At 42.0% G+C, this 20,360-nt stretch overlaps 1 protein-coding gene across 1 annotated transcript; it reads left to right on the forward strand.

Annotated features, from left to right (window-relative positions):
- The first annotated feature begins 1,285 nt into the window (after nucleotides 1–1,285).
- Nucleotides 1,286–19,879, forward strand: LOC141795046 (GRIN2-like protein). The gene is made up of 2 exons (XM_074675792.1): nucleotides 1,286–1,900; nucleotides 7,888–19,879. The coding sequence occupies exon 2, from the start codon at nucleotides 8,105–8,107 to the stop codon at nucleotides 9,284–9,286; it is 1,182 nt and encodes a 393-aa protein (XP_074531893.1). The 5' UTR covers nucleotides 1,286–1,900; nucleotides 7,888–8,104; the 3' UTR covers nucleotides 9,287–19,879.
- Nucleotides 19,880–20,360: the final 481 nt, after the last annotated feature.

A 20,360-nucleotide genomic window follows, 5' to 3' on the forward strand; every position in this document is an offset into this window, starting at 1 on the left:
TTGGATTGGAAGGAAGTGGCTTCGGAGGCACTGCCTTCCAAGGCAAGGCAAGGCAAGGTACCTTGGCTTTGGGAAACAGCCCTGGGCTTTGGAAAACAGCCTGAGTCTAGACTTCCTTGTTCCATTGTCACAGACTGATGACATTACAGCTCACCTGTCCCTCAGGTGTCTCTGACCCCAGATGATCAGTGGTCAGTTTCCTCAGTGCTCCAAGCTGGGTAAACATCAGCAAACTCTGCTTCTGACCAAGGACCATGTTGTCCACTAGGGGGCGATATCGGATGAATATGTCAGGATGGTTTTATGACTGGATCAGGATCTGGATTAGATCAGGAGCGTTTTTTGGATTTGAATCATAATTATGATATTTTGACCTCAGAGGACATTTTTGGACCCAAATATTTTTGATCCTGCATTCTAAACTCTTTCTCTGCTCCGTTTCCTGACCCTTACCCGGTATGTTTCCTCTGATGTGTCTGAACTCGTTCTCATAAGTCCGTAGCTCTAAAGACATCAGCTGAAGAGTTGTGGGACAAGGTGAACATGGACCTGGGGCCACGTTTAGCCCTTGGGCCTGACTTTGAACATGCCTGAGAGTCAGATGCTTGTTTCAGAAACAGATTGGTGATGTCACAGAGACTGCCTCCATATTTTATTGTCTACACCCCCCCTCCCACCTCTTTATCCCTCCATTGTCTTTTTACACCCTTTGGTCCCGTGTGTTGCTTCACCTTCTTTCACATGAGTTTCCTTGTGTTTGCCCTTTGCCTGCACATTTTGAATGGGTTTGCTTGTGGGCTTAGCACCATCTCTGACTCTGTCTCTTGTAACTCTTGTATTGTGTGAGTCTGCTGTTAGGTACCATTTTATTTATTTGGTTCTGTCATGAAAGCTTCATAGCATCTCCAAAAGCGCAATGACACTGAAGAAACTTTGGTCATATTCTCTTCAGTCCTTGCATTTCCCTGCCCTTTTATTTTATACACACCGTCATAGCGGGGTTTTTGTTGTTGTTGTTGCTGTTTTTGTCATGTTTTTTTGTTAAAAGTATTTTTTTTTACATATAGGACTGAAAAATGATGAAATTGATGAAAGGAACTGGAAACCACTAACACAAACAGTCCCCACCTGGTTTGTTTTGGCTGTCTGCTTTCTCATCACCAGTTAAAAAGGAAAGAGAGAAAAAAACACAGGCCCATTGAGTATTACAGTTTCCATAGCAACAAGGATAGTGGTGGAGAGTGGGTTGATGTTGGTGGGAGGGTTACAGGAAGGTTGGGAGAGACGCAGAGAGGGGGAGAGAAACTGAGAAGCAGTGAGTGAGCTGTGAGTGAGTGTGAGAGGACTGAATGTGTGACGACAGAAGAAGCAGAAGAGGATAAAACAAAGACAGAGGGGGAATCTTCCTTCTTTTTCTGTTCTCTGCAACCCCCCCTGCCTTCCACAGGTGGAGGGACCGTGACAATGGCTGCCTGACTATCTCATTTCATTACCGTTCCCCAACCCCCCCTTCATCCCTCTAACACTACAGCTGGATGAGCCAGCCCCTACCCAGCTCCTCTCTCGCTCTCTCCCTCTCTCTCTCTCTCAGGGCCAGGATTTGAAGATTGCATCCTCACATTTGTAATCAGATGTAAGAGAGGATTATCTCAAGGTCTCCTCCATCTTGTGCACAGCTGAGGGCTGCTGAGGCAAAGGAGGTGGGGATAGGAGAGCGGAGAGGCATCATAAGCGCCTGAGTGAAAGGAGAGTTGAAGCCAGAGTGAGATTACCTGTGGATGTGAGGAGGGGCTGGAGAAGATCTGCCGTCAACAGTGCTGCACCCATCATCCGACCCATCTGTGAGGAAGAAGGAGGAGGGGGCAAGCCTCACTCAGCATCAGAAATCTGACTGTGAAAGGTGAGCTGATAGATCATGATGTGTCTAACTTTTCCTCTCTGGGGTAAACAATGATTCAGCTACAGGTTTTGAGTGCACCTTTTCACTGATTTCAGCTCGATACTTTTATCTTTGGATCATTGTTAGCAGACTTGGATTGATCAAAAACTCTTGAACTGTTTTTGACTTCCACTGAGGAGGTTATCAGTTTCATCACATCAGCTCAGCCTGAGTTTGCATATTGGCTGAGGGAGCAATGGGGCTTTGTTTCATGTATGTTACTAATCCGGTGTAGAAAATGAAGCCCTGAAGCTATGACTGGTTTTAAAACTAACTTTCTGCAGGGACTGGCTTGGAGAAGACCACACAAACATGTCTCTGAGGTGAATCTGAATGTTTTCTGTCAGGGGCATGTGTGTAACTCAGTGTTGGTACATGATCATAATTTTAGTCTTACGTTGCTCCAGTGTCAGTGCTGCACTGACACGCTGCATGCTAAAGTCTGTTTTACACAGTGCATGGGTCAGTATGAGACTGATAATGTCCTCTGCCATCAGTGACTGAATGTAGCATAAATGAGCCATCGTTTGAAAGCACTGTGGTTTATAGGAATATCATCATGATCCATTAACTTTTTTTTTTCAGCAAGCATTATTCTAATTTAGTCCTAATGGGTTTATTTGGTCTGACACTGTACAAAAGACTAAGATCATTTTCACAACTAGACCTGTGTTATTCTTTTTTTCACTCTAACTACAAACTTCGTGCAGTCGCCCGTTGAATCATTTCTTGCATCAAACATGCATGAGTAAATAATACAAAATATTAATAACAATAACTTTGTTTATGACACCTTAAAAACTGTTGTGTACACAGTCCTGGAACAAAATTAACAAAATTAATTACTTAAAAGCCACCAGTGCAAAACTAAATCTATTCAAGGAGTACAACCTCAAACTAGGAAATACTTCAAAACCTGCCACCAAGAGAAGAGCCCAGCTAGCAAAAGAAACTACCAGCAGGCATAGAAACCCAGCCAACACAGGAACCGAACTGCAGCCGAAGAGAACCCAGCCAACAGAGGAACCCAACAACAGTGGAAGAAACCCAGCCAACACAGGAACCCAACAGCAGCTGAAGAAACCACAGCCAACACAGGAACCCAACAGCAGCCAAAAAGAAATCAGCCAACACAGGAACCCAACAGCAGCCGAAATCACCAAGCCAACACAGGAACCCAACAGCAGCGGAAGAAACCCAGCCATCACAGGAACCAAACAGCAGCTTAAGAAACCTAGCCAACACAGGAACCCAACAGCAGTTGAAGAACCCTATCCAACACGGGAACCCAATGACGATCAACGAAACCAAGCCATCACAGAAAACCAACAACAGGAAAAGAAACCCAGCCAACACAGAAACCCAACAGCAGCCGAAGAAACCCAGCCACCACAAGGACCCAACTGTAGGAGAAGAGAACTGAGCCCGCACAGGAACCCAATATCAGGAGAAGAGAACCTGGCCAACACAGTAACCCAACGTCAGGAGAAGAGAACCCAGCCAACACAAGAACCCAATGTCAGGAGATGACAACCCAGCTAACACAGGAACCAAGCGTCAGCCGAAGAAACCCAGCCAACACAGGAATCCAACAGCTGACGAAAAAAACAACAACAACACAGAACCCAACAGCAGCCAGAGAAACATATCCAACACAGGAACCCAATGTCAATCAATGAAACCAAGCCATCACAGAAATCCAACAACAGGAAAAGAAACCCCGCCAACACAGAAACCCAACGGCAGCCCATAAACCCGGCTAACAAAGAACTCAAACAGCAGGAGAAGAGAACCCAGCCAACACAGGAACACAATGGAAGGAGAATGAGCCCAGCCAACACAGGAACCAAACTGCAGCCGAAAAAAAAAACCCAGCTTACACAAGAGCCCAACAGCAGCCAAAGAAACCCAGCAGACACATAAACCCAACATAATGAGAAGAAACCCAAAAGCAGAACAAGAACCCTAAGGCAGCCTAAGAAACCTAGCCAACACAGGAACCCAACTGCAGAAGGAGAGAACCCAGCCAACAAAGGAACCCAACAGCAGCTGAAAAAACCCAGCCAACACAGGAACCCAACAGCAGCAGAAAAAAAAATCAGCCAACACAGGAACCCAACAACAGAAGAAGACACCTAGCCAACACAGGAACCCAGCAACAGCGGAAGAAACCTAGCCAACAAAGTAACCCAACAACAGCTGAAAAAACCTAGCCAACACAGGAACCCAACAGCAGCTGAAAAAACCCAGCCAACACAGGAACCCAAAAGCAGCAGAAAAAAAAAAATCAGCCAACACAGGAACCCAACAGCAGCAGAAGACACCTAGCCAACACAGGAACCCAACAACAGCGGAAGAAACCTAGCCAACAAAGGAACCCAACAGCAGCTGAAAAAAAAAAAACCTGCCAACACAGGAACCCAACAGCAGAAGAATAAACCTAGCCAACACAGGAACCCAACTACAGCGCAAGAAACCTAGCCAACAAAGGAACCCAACAGCAGCTGAAGAAACATAGCCAACACAGGAACCCAACAACAGCAGAAGAAACCTAGCCAACACAGGAACCCAACAACAGCAGAAGAAACCTAGCCAACAAAGGAACCCAACATCAGCAGAAGACACCTAGCAAACACAGTAACCCAATGGCAGCTGAAGAAACCCAGCCAACAATGGAACCCAATAGCAGCAGAAGACACTTAGCCAACACAGGAACCCAACAGCAGCCGAAGAAACCAAGCAAATACAGAAACCCAACCGCAGCCCCTAAACCCAGCCAACACAGGAACCCAACAGCAGCCGAAGACTGCCAGCCAACACAAGAACCCAACGTCTGGTGAAGAAACCCAGCCACAACATGAACCCAACGTCAGAAGAAGAAAACCCTGCCAACACAGAAACCCAATGTCAGCAACAGAAACCCAGCCAACACAGAAACCCAACGGCAGGAAAAGAGAACCCAGCCAACATAGGAAACCAACAGCAGCCGAAGACTGCCAGCCAACACACGAACCCAACGTCTGGTGAAGATACCCAGCCACCACATGAACCCAACGTCAGAAGAAGAGAACCCTGCCAACACAGAAACCCAAACCCAACGGCAGGAAAAAAGAACCCAGCCAGCACAAGAACACAAAGTCAGGGGAAGAGAACCCAGCCAGCACAACAACCCAACAGCAGGAGAAGAGAACCCAGCCAGCACAACAACCCAACAGCAGGAGAAGAGAACACAGCCAGCACAACAACCCAACAGCAGGAGAAGAGAACCCAGCCAGCACAACAACCCAACAGCAGGAGAAGAGAACCCAGCCAGCACAACAACCCAACAGCAGGAGAAGAGAACCCAGCCAGCACAACAACCTAACAGCAGGAGAGGAGAACCCAGCCAGCACAACAACCCAACAGCAGGAGAAGAGAACCCAGCCAGCACAACAACCCAACAGCAGGAGAAGAGAACCCAGCCAGCACAACAACCCAACAGCAGGAGAAGAGAACCCAGCCAGCACAACAACCCAACAGCAGGAGAAGAGAACCCAGCCAGCACAACAACCCAACAGCAGGAGAGGAGAACCCAGCCAGCACAACAACCCAACAGCAGGAGAGGAGAACCCAGCCAGCACAACAACCCAACAGCAGGAGAAGAGAACCCAGCCAGCACAACAACCCAACTGCAGGAGAAGAGAACCCAGCCAGCACAACAACCCAACAGCAGGAGAAGAGAACCCAGCCAGCACAACAACCCAACTGCAGGGTCATTTGAAGTCATTAATCAAATATTCATCCCTGACCCAACACTGGTTAGTGTCAACATTCAATGGGTTAAGTGGAAAAAGAAGTAAACTATCAAACTGACATAAAGTAAACTAGAAATAATGAGAATAATGAGAATGGTGACAATAGAAATAATGTAAAAGTGTGAACAGTTGTAGAAAGAAAGCATGTGAGAAAGATTTTCAAAAGAGATGTGTGGAAGCCTTTCTTGAATCAGCTGACAGACAAGTGACAGACGACAACACCACAAGACTATCTGGGGAAGACTGCAGGGAGTTTGCAGAGGAAACATGTCAAAAAGAATTCATACCGGTCTAGTTCTATGAACTGTTTTGAAGTTATTCATTTCAAGAAGCCCTTCAGTCAACAGTAATGTACTGACACCATGAGTGAGGTAGGAATGGACTGTGATCTTGTGAATATGCTGTTTAAAATCTACACAGCATTATCCACCTGCATAAAACCAGATTATCCTGCTAAAATAAAACCCTGATACCGTCTCAGTAAACCCCTTTAACTATGTGAGTGTGTCACACATGATCATGTGACACTCAGTTTCAGTGGCGAACCGTGGCCCCAGCCACTGGGCCTTCAGTAGGACCATGGGACCACACGTGGCAATAAACAATCAAACCAAGAAATAAAAACAATAGCCAAAATCATGTGACATGGAAGTTTAGTATATTGATAGTTTTGTGGGATTACAAATTTATCATGTGTCTGAACACTGCAACACCTAAAACAACTTCAAACAACTAAAAAAAAAAAAAGATATAAAATTGAAAAAAAAAAAACAAAAAAACGGAGTTTCAAGTAATCCAGCAACCACACAGTCTTCTCCATTACTTTCTGCCATTTCTCTTCACGTTCTGCCTACTAGATCTTCTCTTTTCTCCTCACTCACTCACAGCTACAGTTCGGGGCTTATCCATTAAAGTGATACTCCGGGATGGAACAAGTTGGGTCCTATCACAAGGTTTAGGGCAGAAATGACCCCTACAGCAGTGTTTTAGTGCAGCAGAAGCCCAGGGTGCTCGCACCAAACACCCCCTCCCTGCTCGTCAGGTTCTTTCCTGATGAGAACTAGAGCCTTATTTAGCGGTGTTTTGTGTGAAAGTAACGCGCTGAAAATTCTCTAAATAAAGCGTGAATGCAGACAGATATCAGAGTTTCGGTGGGAGTCTGTTTATTTGTGTTTTTGGTCAAGTAAAATATGCCCCATCTAAGTGCAGAGGAGCAGGGAGGCGGTGTTTGGCAGGTATCCGCGAATACCCGGAAGATGTCAGGAAATGATCCCGCCCACAACTTATCAAAATATGATTGGCCAAGACAGCTGTCATTGTCAAATAGTGGCCACATTCGCTTGAGTTACACAGGCATTCGTTGCAGTTACTGAAGGCCCTGCCTGTCTGCCAGAATGTGTCGCTGATTTACCCAGATACCATCAACAGGAAAATTGTGATTGGTCCATTTTCCATTTAGTTATATTAACCCATTGTTTGCCAGGACAAGTTTATAAGAATAATATAAAACTCATTGCTATGATTTCATTGAGTAAAATGAATAAATAAAAACAAAATAAAACAAAATAAAGAAATAAAATAATTATTTAGGATTACAAAAATTCTTTCAATATTTTTGATAAGGCCTTCACTGAATACCTTGAAGGCCCAGTGGGTTCCCCACTGCTCAGTTTTAATGAAGCAGTATTAGATATTCTTCTCCAAAGGTGTCCAATGGTCTGGGTCCTGTTTTTGTGGCCCCTAAGAGGATCTACAGTTCTACAGTCTCATTTAGCAGACACTTTTTTCCAAGGTGTCATACAACACAAGCAAGAATTTAGACAGAAGGGAAACCTAGTCAGTGCCATAAAGTGCCACAAGTTATTTGGCTACAGGTGCTGCCATTCAGTGACAGGAGATTTTTTCCCCATGTATAATGTAGTAACAAATTTCTGCAACACCGTAGTTTCACCTTCAACAACATTCAAGTGCTAAATATTCTTGTTAATAAATACATACATAACAAGACGTAATACACTCCTGTGTTTGACCCCCACCTCCAGGTCTCCCATGGCAGTGGCCAGGCGCCCTGGTTTGGAGTTGCACCCTTTAAGGGAAGATGTTATTTTGGAGTCTCCACTTTCTTCTCATTCACTCCTTGGCCTTTCTTTGCAGACAAAAGCCTCCAGGCAGCCTGGCAGACCAGCTGACACCTGCCAGGAGGAGCCACAGGAGGTCCCTAACCAGGTCTGTGGAGAAAAACCTGCTTCCGTTCCTACCAGGGGAACCAAACAATGGCAGTTTGAGGATCATCAGTAAGCCCAGTGAAAAGGACCAACCAGAGCCCCGTGGATCATCAGGGGCTCCAAGCCTCTATTGCAGTACTGCAAAGATGCAAACATCCTCACAGAAACCCTGCAAAGTTCTCAGTGAGGCCTCTCAGGCTGACAGGACAGTGCAGGCCTCACTACCTGTGCACAGGAGTCATTCAATCACTTCACCCATGATTCAACAGGCAGCACCCCCCCAAACAGACCACGAGGCCTGTGGAATTTCCCGCCAACGAGGTAATAACTCCATCCCAGAGACTGACACCCACTCCATGGTGCTGTGTAAGCAGCCCACAGAGCTGCAGCAGAGCAGCACTGTTCCTGCACTGTCAGGAGCAGGGGGTGTACCTCAGAACAGGTGTGTGTGTATGTTGTCCCCTAGCACAGCGGGCAGCTTGGAGGGTGTTAAAGAGGAGGGCAACCTTCCTGCCACGGCATGTGACGTGGCACACTGCTGTGGCTCTTACATCAATCATGCAAACTTTGAGGACACTTTTGCCGCCTACTGCCACCCCCAGCCAATCCCATCCCCCTCCCAGCTACTGCAGCCCCTACCAGGACCAGAGCCAAGCTGTGACAACCAGCGTGCTTTGGAGCCTTCTTCAGCCTTAAACCACCTCACCCTGCCTCGCCTCATCTCCTCTGTGAGTGAGACGGGCCTTGATGCCAAACACTTGCTGCGCTGCTGCAACCTCAGCTGCTCCTGGATAAGCAGTCTACCTCCTGCTGGGCCACAATCACAAAAACCCTGTGCTCTGGAAGAGAGCTACAGCAGCTCCACAGGCCTTTTCAGAGCTGCCACTAGGGACATGGGAACTATGACAGCCAGCAAAGAGCTGAGGGATGTTGGAGTACAGACAGGACAAAATGTCACACCTCATGTGTTTCCTGAGATCTGTTTGGCAGAGGAGACCAGGAGTGAGATCCCTGACAGTACAGACGGAGACAAAAAAGCAGGCGGGGCTCCCAAGTCTCCAGTGAAGGAGGTGAAGTGGGATGCTGAGGGGATGACATGGGAGGTGTATGGAGCCTCTGTGGACCCTGAGGAGCTGGGCTTGGCCATCCAGAGGCACCTTGAGCTGCAGATCAAGGAGACAGCAAAACATGCAACAAAGCTGTCACGGCAGAACACCAACACATCTCACCAGAGCAGAAACAACAGCTGTCAGAGGAAGAGGAGCAGGATGATGGGCTCCTTCAGAACTCCAGTCTGCTGTGCCTGCACCACCACAGCTGTGGACTAACTGATGGATCACAGGAGACTGAATCTGAACACTGTGTGAGCAGCCAGAGTAGACGCTCAAAGCCTAAGCCCGAGCCCCAGTCCCCTCTCCCTGAGTGAACAAATGTGGGACCATGACAGAACTGAGCCAAAGTGAAGCCCCCACATGGAGCCATGAGGGGCTGATGAACCAAACAAACCATTCTGTCGCCAGTATCTTCACTCTCTGAAATGTGATATTAGCAGCAATGCACTGCCAGGGCCCTCTTCAGACACGTTTACAAGATACACAGTGACTCGGAGCCCAAAACACCTTTACACAGCACTCTGCTACAGCAGTACAGCTTCAAATGAGAGTGTAAGGAAGGAATGAAAATGAACTTTTATTACAATGACAAACCTGAACAGGAACTTTACACAGCCTAATTTAAAGCCCTCAATTGTGAGTAACTGACTCTAACCACAGTATTTCAACCCTCCCATTGCTCCTGCTTCCCTTCACTCCACCTTGAAGAGAGAAGGAAAGCCGTTGTGTGTCCTTCCTACTGGCTGACTGTGGAGTCTCTGAGTGACATACACTGGCAAATATCAGTAGACGTCTTGCAGAGAGAACCACAGAGAAGCAGGACTATCTATCCCTCAGGCTGCTTATAGGGGATCAGCATTGAAGCATGCTCTGTGCTGGCTGGTCCAGGGTTGACTCAAGCTCATTGTACGCTCACAAGGCTGTTTGATTATTTTTCACTTTGGCATATGAAATAATATCTGAATACAATGAAGGCAAAAAGGAGAGGAGGGAGCTAAAAGGTGTGTCTCATAACTGTTTGGTGCAGGTTCAGAGATGGGTCAACTTGAATATCTTCTGTTCCCATTTCCACAGGAAAGAGCCACGAGAGACACATCATATAGTCTCTCTATGTCTGAAATACACTAAGAAATACACATTCATAGTTTATAAAGTTTTGCTCATGCTGGCTTTATAGATAGACAGACAATAACACTGAAAAAACATGTATTTACCAAAGTTATCACTTTATTCAGACAGCTCAATAAAGCTACATGTCATGAAACACCAAGTAGGTAAACAAGTAAATAAATAAATAAATAAATAAACAGGTAGACACCTATGTTAAAAATGTTCTCAAGTTACAAGTAAGTTCAAATTGAAAGAGTGTGTTACCCTTTAGGCACCAGCTAAAACATGTGAAACATACACAGGAAAGTGAACTCTCATTAGATTTGACTGTCTGGAGACACAACATTGGATTATGTGAACTTAGACTCTGTTATGTCACCCATCTGTTTCTGATACAGAGTTTTAAAGCAAACGTGGCGGGGCCATATGTGAAATCCTGAATTCAAGAGGTGGGCTTAGAGGCTCCTCAAAAACAGCTGTGACCTGTCCATCAGATGAGCTGTGCCTCGGATTGGGCAGAATCATAATCTGAATAATGAGTTATACATCTTGTTTAGTGTGTGCTGACAGAGAAATGAGAGATTCAGACCCCAGCTGTTTTTTGAACCAGGCTGTAAACATGTTTATCTCTGCAGTGAAAATCAGCTGTTTTGGAACTTCTCATTTCTGGCTGCTGGAGGTTGCCGCTTGGCAGTAACAACATTTTGGTTGGTGTTATTTGGCAACAAGAAGACCACCTTTAGCCCACAGTGTAATCAGTTTTGTCTTCTTTCTGGGCTGGAAGCTCGAAGAAAGACCTCTTACTCAGTTTTCCTGGTGAGGGACAGATCTTTGGCAGTCAAAACCCAAAGGGTTGATACAAGAATTAGCACTGGTTTTGAACCAGCCCTGGATAAGCCTATGTCTATGACAGCTGTGAAGAAGCATGGAGATGTAGAGCGAGGCCTCAGCAAGTCAGTGGAGAGTAAGTTACTCATGGTGGTAAAGCAGATTAATCCTTCACATCCCTGGCTATTACAGTCTGTTGTGTCAGTTTGACTCTTCTCTCACACACAACACAAACCTACAAAAAGGGACACCTGTAAACTCTTTTTAAACAAGGCTGAGACACTGTGATCATTTTCAGAGAACTTCAAAATAAGAGATACACTGCAGGACCTTTTCAACCAAACAGGCCGAGATCAAGAGAGGAACTCTTTATGTTCTGAACTTTAACATGAATCAGTGCAGCACATGTATTTATGTTCCAAGGCTAATAAGTGCTACTGCATGATCAACCAAAATTCAACGATCAACGATCATTCATCTGACCGCTCAATAACCTGCTCAACAACCTGCTCAGCAACCTGCCTGAAAGGTACAGAAACTGATTTAGTTATTGTCCAATCACAGGCTGCACTGTGTGTGTGTGTGTGTGTGTGTGTGTGTGTGTGTGTGTGTGTGTGTGTGTGTGTGTGTGTGTGTGTGTGTGTGTGTGTGTGTGTGTGTGTGTGTGTGTGTCAGTCTGAGCTGGATACACTGTTAACCCCAAATTTCAAATTACTCAGTTGGATTAAGCTATGAAAACTTAAAATATGTTAGTGAGTTCAATTTATTCAAATTTCTAAGTTTTCAGTTTTGAAACTGATTATTTTTGAGTACATTTAACTTTTATAACTGTTAAAGCGAGCACAACTTAAAATCATCAGTTTCTGAGACTGTGTTTTGTAATCATGAGTGAGGAGGGGACGTAGTTGATATGTACTGGATGTGCAGCTGTGGCACAGGCTGTTTGTGCTCCACATGGCGTGGGCCATTTTTCTGTGTGTCACAGCATTGACTGTTTGTCTGTACTCTGTAGCATCAATCAGCTGTCAATGCTCTGCCTGTTATGGACTGGCTGTCCATGTCACTAAAAAAAAATATAAAAAAAAAATTAAAAAAAAATAATAATTTCACAATTAAGTTCAGAACTTGCCAAAATAGCATTAAAGTCCAGTCAAAAAAAATATTAATATTAATCATTCAGTACTCTGCAGAAGTTAATAGGTACAAGACCCCCGTTCCATGGTACACATACCACCAATCAGTGCCATAGGGCTCAGACAACCTGTGCCCCCTGAGGAACAATATCTCAATGTACAGCAGGGGCTCATATCTACTGCCTTCCCTCCTCCATCATGGTTACAAAAGTTCTGAAATTGTACTGCGTTTCATTTGCACTGGGAACTGGGAAGGCAGGAGTGGGAGTGACGTCATCTTCAGCGTTCCCGTTTCCAAGTCAGAAAAAACTTGCCATAACAGCAGTGTTTCTGTATAACATTGAGTAATACTGTATATACAACTGATTTATTGTGACAAACAGTAGTCAGAAATTCTAAAATAAGAAAAATATAAAAGGAGCTTTAAACCCCCGAACTTGGAATTTCCTAATGGAAACTCGGGGGTGGTGTGGGTGCTCCAACTTACAAGTTGGAAATTCCATCCTCGGGAGATGTTTCAGCTGGCCATTCCCACTTGGAACTTGGAAATTCTGACCATAAGTGAGGAAGGAACGGCGTGAACACTAGATCCATCTAAGCATAAACATTTTTGAGTGCAGAACAAGAAAACAGAGTCATCACAAAGCATGACCTAAGTTGCATTAACTTAAAAAAATTTAAAGGAATCAGCTAATCTTGTTGTATTTACTTGTTGTATTGAAGTCAGCGTGACTTAATCTTTTGGAAGCAACGAGTTTCCTTTTGTTTTGTGTGTGTGTGGGGGGGGGTGGTCAACTTGTTATGTTTTACAGTGTACGCAACATTTTTAAATATTACTAAATATTTAGTATGTAACAATAGGCATCAGGTTTATTAGATTTAAGACATTCAGTAAAATGATTTTCCATAAGAATTGTAACTACTTAAGATGTTGAGTTAAATTAAGTTTTCATATTTTGTTACTAAGTTTTTTGTTTTTTGTTTTTTTTAGGTAACCTGTTTACTAGCATTTTTCAAGTAATTTCTACTTATCTGGGTTTACAGTGTAAGTGAGAAAGTGCACACCATGAAAGCTAAACCTGAACCCACATAAACTCACATCAGCTGGGGTCTCAACCTGACCTCTGCTCTCTGTCCCTGTCCAGCCTTTCAGGTTAACCTAAGTTCTTTGAAAACACCTCAAGTTTTGTATTTTGGGTTAATTACGAGCAAAATTTCTGTGGAATACAACAAACAACCAAAAAAGGGTGACTATCATAACATTTTATTTTGATCTGTGTGATGGTAATAATACTGTTCTGTTCCTTTTGAGAGAAACTAGAAGATTTGAGCAGAAACAGATGTACATAATGTGTCAGACTGCCTTCTGTATTTATGAAATGTGCAGTGAAGATTTCTTTTCTCTCACAGTCAAACTGCTGACAGGGTTAAATGAACAGTGTGTCCAGTCATTCATCTATGCTGAGCTAAAATTTTATGTTTCTTGTTTTGTATAGCACACATTGACCCTACCTTTGCAGTGAACAGCTACAGTACAAAGTATGGAATTAATATCCTTTACTTAATCAAGAGCATTTTTAATTGATTTGAGAGCAGTATTTTATTGATTTCACGCTCAGATTTCGTGATAATGTCTCTCAAAACTCTACTCTTGCGCTCAAATTTGCTCTGCGTGTGCTCAAACTGTGTCCTCTTGCTCGTTTACAATGCTGCTCGCTCAGATTTCTCAAGCTCACAGATCCAGGGGTCTGTCTGCTTGAGAATGATTAGATCGACCAATAGGAGGCTGAGTAATATTGACCGATCAGAATGTCCCTGTTTGTTTACGGATGCGTTCACTGTTTTTCCCGGAGCATTGCATACGGGCGGGCACTCTTTCAACCTGGTTTATCAACCCCGACCTCCAGGGTTGTAATAAATGTGATTTCTTTAATTTTTTTGTTTACTATTGGAATCAAATATCATTCAATAAATACACGAGCACCTGTGTTTTTACTGAAATAGTTACATTGTATTACCATAACCGCATGACACAGTGCTCTTTGTGGTGTGCTGGTGAAGAAAAAGATGTCACCATCATGAAGCTGGGGGGTCAAAACGCTATAATTTGTAATAAAGGATATGGTCAGGTAAATATTGGATAAATAAGTTTTTAGCTATTTACATATGGCAACTGAGAAAATGACATGAATTGAGCACTGTTCTCACTTATCTTAATCCCATCTGAATCTGATTAAAAAGCACAAGTTCTCAACAGAAACATAACGTAAAGTCTTTAAATTTGTAAACATATTAAATATAAGTGTCAATTTCAATTCCTCTCCTGTCATGCTTTACTTGACAGTCTGGAGGAAGAAGCCTCCGGGGGGGAAGACATGGATAAATCCTCTGGAGCAGAAATCAAAAAGTATATTTTATATACCTCTATATATCTATCTTACACTAGATTTTTTTTTTTTTTATCATTTTATAATTTCTAATTCAATTCATTAGTCACTAGTGCTCCACAGTATCATCAGAAACAAAATCATAGCTCTATCTACCTATATTATTGTTTCAGGGGGTGATAAACCAGTTTGAAAGAGTGCAACGATACGGGAAAAACAGTGAATGCACCCGCAAACAATCAGGGACATTCTGATTGGTCAATACTACTCGGCCTCCTATTGGTCGATCCACAAATCATTCGCGAGCAGACAGAGCTCTGTGAGCACAGGAAATCTGATCGAGCAGCATTGTAACCGAGAAAGAGGACAGTTTGAGCACGCGCAGCATTGTAACGGAGCGCAAGGACACAGTTTGAGCATGGGCAGAGCAAATTTGAGCGAAAGAGTAGAATTTTGAGAGACAATATCTCGAAAGCTGAGCATGAAATCAATAAAATACTGCTCTCAGATCAATTAAAAAGTAATTAATTAGTAATTCAATTAAAAATCAATTGATTAAAGATAGGATATTCATTCAAAAGGCTCTTGATTAAAGATAGGATATTCATTCCATACAAAGGTTATATGCTTAGAAATACTATAGTATATAGTGGTTAATAATATCAAGTGGTTTTAATAGCAAGAAGAGAATAAGCACAAAGCACAAACTGGATCACAGTTTAGGCCAGGGCCATGGACATGGCAAAAAACAAAACAAAACAACTGTTTTTCGCATTCAATGAAACTCAGTGCTGGGCTATGGCTTGTCTTTTGGTTAACAGCCTCTTTCTGTTAAACAGACATTGCCTGTTGATATATGGCATGTGTCTGTTAAATGGTGTGAACTTGGTTACTGCTCTGGGATAACATGTTTTAAACATCCATCATGTGACACACTACAATTGAAGGTTTGTCACATAATGGCATGTCAGCTCTTTGAAAAATGAATGACAACAAATCCTGAACACTTCCACTTCCAACCATAGACTGTAACAAAACAAACAAACAAACAAACAAAAAACATCATCTCGCTCAGTTTGAAGTGAGGCCTCCACAAAAACTGCTCCTCCTGGTGGCTGGCTGCAGTTTAGGCCAAAAACTTATTTTCCCCAGTCATTCCAGATCAACTTTTAGATGGTCAATTTTTTTAATATAAAAACATCTGGTAGAGGTGTTTCTCTTATCTGTATGCTATTGGGATATAAAGTTATTATTGGGCTGTGTTTTGTTCCAGTCCTCTTTTTTTTCTGAAAAGTTTCCTTTTCATTAATCATTAGAAGTTAAAAACAGGGTTTGACCTTACAGTAATGTTCATGTGTAATTTTTTCAGGAAAAGTAAAATACGTCAGGAGGGAGAGCCAAGAAGAGATTAGACTCTCCAAAGAAAAAAAAAAAACATCTTATTTGTCACCTAGGGTGAAAGGCTTCCGCCTCTGTCCATTCTATGTACACTCTATGCTTCCAAAAGGCCCAGGAGAACTTAATCCTGCTCCTTTAAGTGTGGTTATATTTGGATGGAACAGATAAATTAGGGACTCATGAGTAACAGTTTTATTGTGTGCTGTCATGAAAAAAGGGACCTTTAGAATCAGCTTACATAAAGAATGAACAGAAAGCTGGGCTTGAAATTCATCGAAATGATCAGTTTACAGGGAATTCAAATATAAATCAGGTTTTGATGTTCTTCATATAAAACCCCAAAAGATTCATAATTGAGTGAATAAAAACAACATTTTGAAATAACAGACAAATATATAATATGGCCATTAAATTGTGAAATAAGGCAATGATATTATGAAATACATTTTATTATTCTTTAATGTCAAATAAAATTAAATATTTCACAATTATTATTATTTCAAGAAATTCATACTTTTTAGATATTGACTTTTTATTCATTTTCACAGCTTTTTATAATTTCTTTAAAAAAAAAACCCACTCAAGTCCATTTTTATTTTATAATGTTCTTTTCCACAATGGCCTTTTTATTTTTAATGTTGTTTTTTTATTTGAATGACTTGGTCTGTCAATCAAAGCTAGAGGGTGGAACCTATGCTCGATTCTTAAAGATCGCTAAGTTTAAGGGGGGGTCTAGCTGCAGACCTCCATGCTCAGCTGCTTGAGGAGCAACTCTGAAAATGACTTCCCTCCTGCAGCCATTGTGTCTCAAACGTGCCATGCACTCCTGTTTTCAGCTCTTCAGTGTTCTCATAAGTGACCATGTTTAATCAATCCTGCAAGTGCTGCTGCAATGTCTGTGTAAAGGAAATTGTTAAAATAATCATTATGAAATATTTAATTATAATAATTCTATATTAAAGAATCTTAAAAAAAAAAAATTCATAATAACATTGCCTTATTTCACAATTTAATGGCCACATTACATATGATCCTGTTATTTATCGAAATGGTATTTATTTCAAGACGTTGTTTTTATTTATTTGACAATGAATCTTTTAGGGTTCCATATCTAAGTTATTTGCTGGCTGTAAGATAATTTACCACATAACTCAACTTGAGAGTGAGCAGATGCTGTTACATAATGTTATATTATATCTCTTTCATCATTTTTACACTATTTGATAAGAGTACAGCTGGATTTCTATTTTATTTTATTTACCTATCTATTTATCGCAGGGGCCAGATCATACTTGTGTAAAGGCCATGTTTATCAGGATTTTGGAAGGAATTGTTGTTGAGTGTAACCTTTCCGTCAGAAGTCGTCCAAATGATGTTGATCAAAGTGGATTGTATCCATATCTTATTGCCAGCAATAAATATTGATGGTGATCGAGCTTCAGTAAGTGTCAGAAAGAAAACACCAATTACCATCTCCATATTCATGACACACAGATCATGTAACTGCACAAAGGCTTCCAGACAAGTTGACCATGAGAAATGGTAGAGGGAGATATTCATGACATTGCTGTGAAGTAAACATTAATTTCAGCTGATAACTTTAAGGAACTCAGCACAGTACATAGAGCTTCACACCAGCCACCTCACACCCCTCTCACCCCATAAATAATGACACAGGACAAGAGGTTTTCATTCATTCATTTTCTGATCTGCTTATCCTGTTCAGGGTCGTGGGTGGCTGGAGCCTATCCCAGCTGTCATTGGGCGAGAGGCGGAGTACACCGAGGTTTTTAACAAAATAAAATCAATCAGTAAGCATATGTATAATCTACATCAGGGATCCCAAACTTTTTAGCCCACAGACTGAAAGAGACTGGCAACCCCCTGATGTGGGAATAGCCAATCCAAAAAAACAAGCAAACAAAAAAAGGCCTATGCCACCAAATTTATCTGATTTGTAGTATAAAATGAGACTACCTATTTGCATATCTATTTAGCTTTTTTTCCTAAATTAATCTGCCTCAAATAGTAATGGGGCTGCATGGTGGCACAACAGTTGGTGCTGCAGCCTCACAGCAAGAACTGGTCACTGGTTCGATTCCCAGCTTGTCCGGTGGGCCTTTCTGTGTGGAGTGTGCACGTTCTCCTCGTGCATGCGTGGGTTCCTTTTGGGTAATGTGGCTTCCTCCCACATTGTCAACACACACTAATTGATCACTCTAGATTATCCGTAGGTGTGAGTGTGTGCGTGAATGGTTGTCTGTCTGTGTCAGCCCTGCGATTGGCTGGCGACCAGTCCAGGGTGTAGCCCGCCTCTCACCCAATGACAGCTGGGATATGCTCCAGCCACCTGCAACCCTGTATGGGATAAGCGCTTTGGAAAATGAATGAATGGATGAATGCTAGAATAGAATAGAGAGTAGAACTTTATTTGTCATTGCTATTTATTTGTCAAGTACAACGAAATTGCAATTCATGATAAAGCTGTAATACTGTTGTTTAGTCATCTCAAGGGTCTTCAACAAAGAAATGTGAAAAACACATCAAACATTTTCTTATTGCATAACTTGATATTAAATTTAACTCAATTTTTAACATATATTTACAATAATGAATCAAATATGTAATTGTAATTGTTCATAATTTCTGACTTTGTAAGGCATTTTGGAGCCCCCTATCAGGGGTTCCTGGCCCTCCCTTTGGGAGTCACTGGTGTAGATATTTGCTAAATTAGCACTGAATTAATAATTAAAGCAAAGACCAACTAGGGACAAGAGTTGGAAAGTAGCACTCGCTATAAACTCTCTGTGCACATCAGATTCATGCTTTTTAGTGAACTATGTTAAACTGCATTGCCCCTATCAAATAAATGAATCTAAATTCAAATTAAAATGATGTAATAATTAAGCATGACCCGTATAAAGGATCTAATAGTGAAAGTTTAGAAGACTAAAAGGCACATTAACAGTTTTTTTTCTGCTACGTGCAGAACTGCTAGAATTATTATTGTAAACATCCTGAGAATATATCTTTAAAACAAGGAGGGTCCAACGTGTCTTTTCAAGTTGTCACTCAAAAAAGCTGCTGACCTAAAGGAAACATGTTGTTGAAACATATTGTGAAGAAAAGTATATAGCACAAATATGATAAGCTGAAGCAGCTATTATAAGAAACACTCTTTGGATTGTATCAGCTCTTCAAGAACAATGCAGAAAGAATCATATTTCCCATGTTTGACTTCACTGTTCTAGCCTGGTGGGAGGCAACTAAATGCTGGCAAGTATAAACAAACTTAAAAGCAGGAACTGAGGCACAGTTTTGGGAAAATGAGTGTTTCAATTTTCAAGACAAAATTCATTCCTCTCACTAAGGTGAAACCTACAGTGCTATAGTTGCAAAGTGGATAGTGCAAACATTACACTGACAATATACAGTATGAAATAAGATGAAAAATGCACACTAAGAGAGGTATGAGCTTTTTCTGTTCCTTTAACCTGTTTATCAAACATGTTACCATGAAGAAAACCTGCTCTCTGTTTATTCTGTGTGCTGTTAGAAGCTCGAGGATCACTTTACAGGTAAAATGCGTAATTGTTAGATTATTTATGAATTATTCAGCCCTTATCTAGAGCCCATCTGATCGTGAACTCTGAAACTTATTAACGTAACCTAGTTTATTTTGTTTCAGGAAGATATTATTTATTAGATTTCAGTATCAATCCTTTGTTATATTGATTTGATGATGATGGTGGTGTTCAGTGTTTTGTGCTTTAAACTCACAACAAACAGTTGACTACCAGAGTTATGATCAGTTTCTGAACAATCCTCTGAGCCTGTTTTCAGCTTGTCTCTTTTCTCATTAAACTCTGTTGTGTTTGAATGCAGAATGCTGAAGCAGCTTGCGCTGAACTGCTAATACAGAATGCTGAACATGAATGACTGAAGATTTGTCTAAAAATGGTTGAACAAAGTTTTGAAAATCTTGCGCTGAAATGCTAATGCAGAATGCTGAATTAGCCTCACATGAACTCTTGGATGAAAGGAAATGAATGGATGAATCAATGGAATGAATAGTTTCATGTTTCATGTATAGAAGTCTGAGCTGCTGCAGCTTCCAATCAGAGAGTGATATTTCATATGGGGGCGTGTCGAACAGTGAAAAGACTTTCTCAAAGACTGTTTCCCAAAGCCCAGGTACCTTGCCTTGCCTTTGAAGGCAGTGCCTCCGAAGCCACTTCCTTCCAATCCAAGGCAAGTGTCCTGCCTCTGCTCAAAAGGAGATGCTAATGGAACAGCCTACAAAGACATATTTTGGGAGGAGGTCAGACGGCTACAAAGTTTGTCATAGCTTGCCACTTTTCTACACTTTCTGCTTTTTTATTGTCACATCATTGACACTCTGCAGGTGCAGCTTCTCAGTAATTATAGTTATGT

The sequence above is a fragment of the Halichoeres trimaculatus genome, unplaced genomic scaffold, assembly GCF_033239565.1.
Source record: "Halichoeres trimaculatus isolate MK-OKI-2021-1 unplaced genomic scaffold, fHalTri1.1 fHalTri1_scaffold_8, whole genome shotgun sequence".
Classification (NCBI taxonomy): Eukaryota; Metazoa; Chordata; class Actinopteri; order Labriformes; family Labridae; genus Halichoeres; species Halichoeres trimaculatus.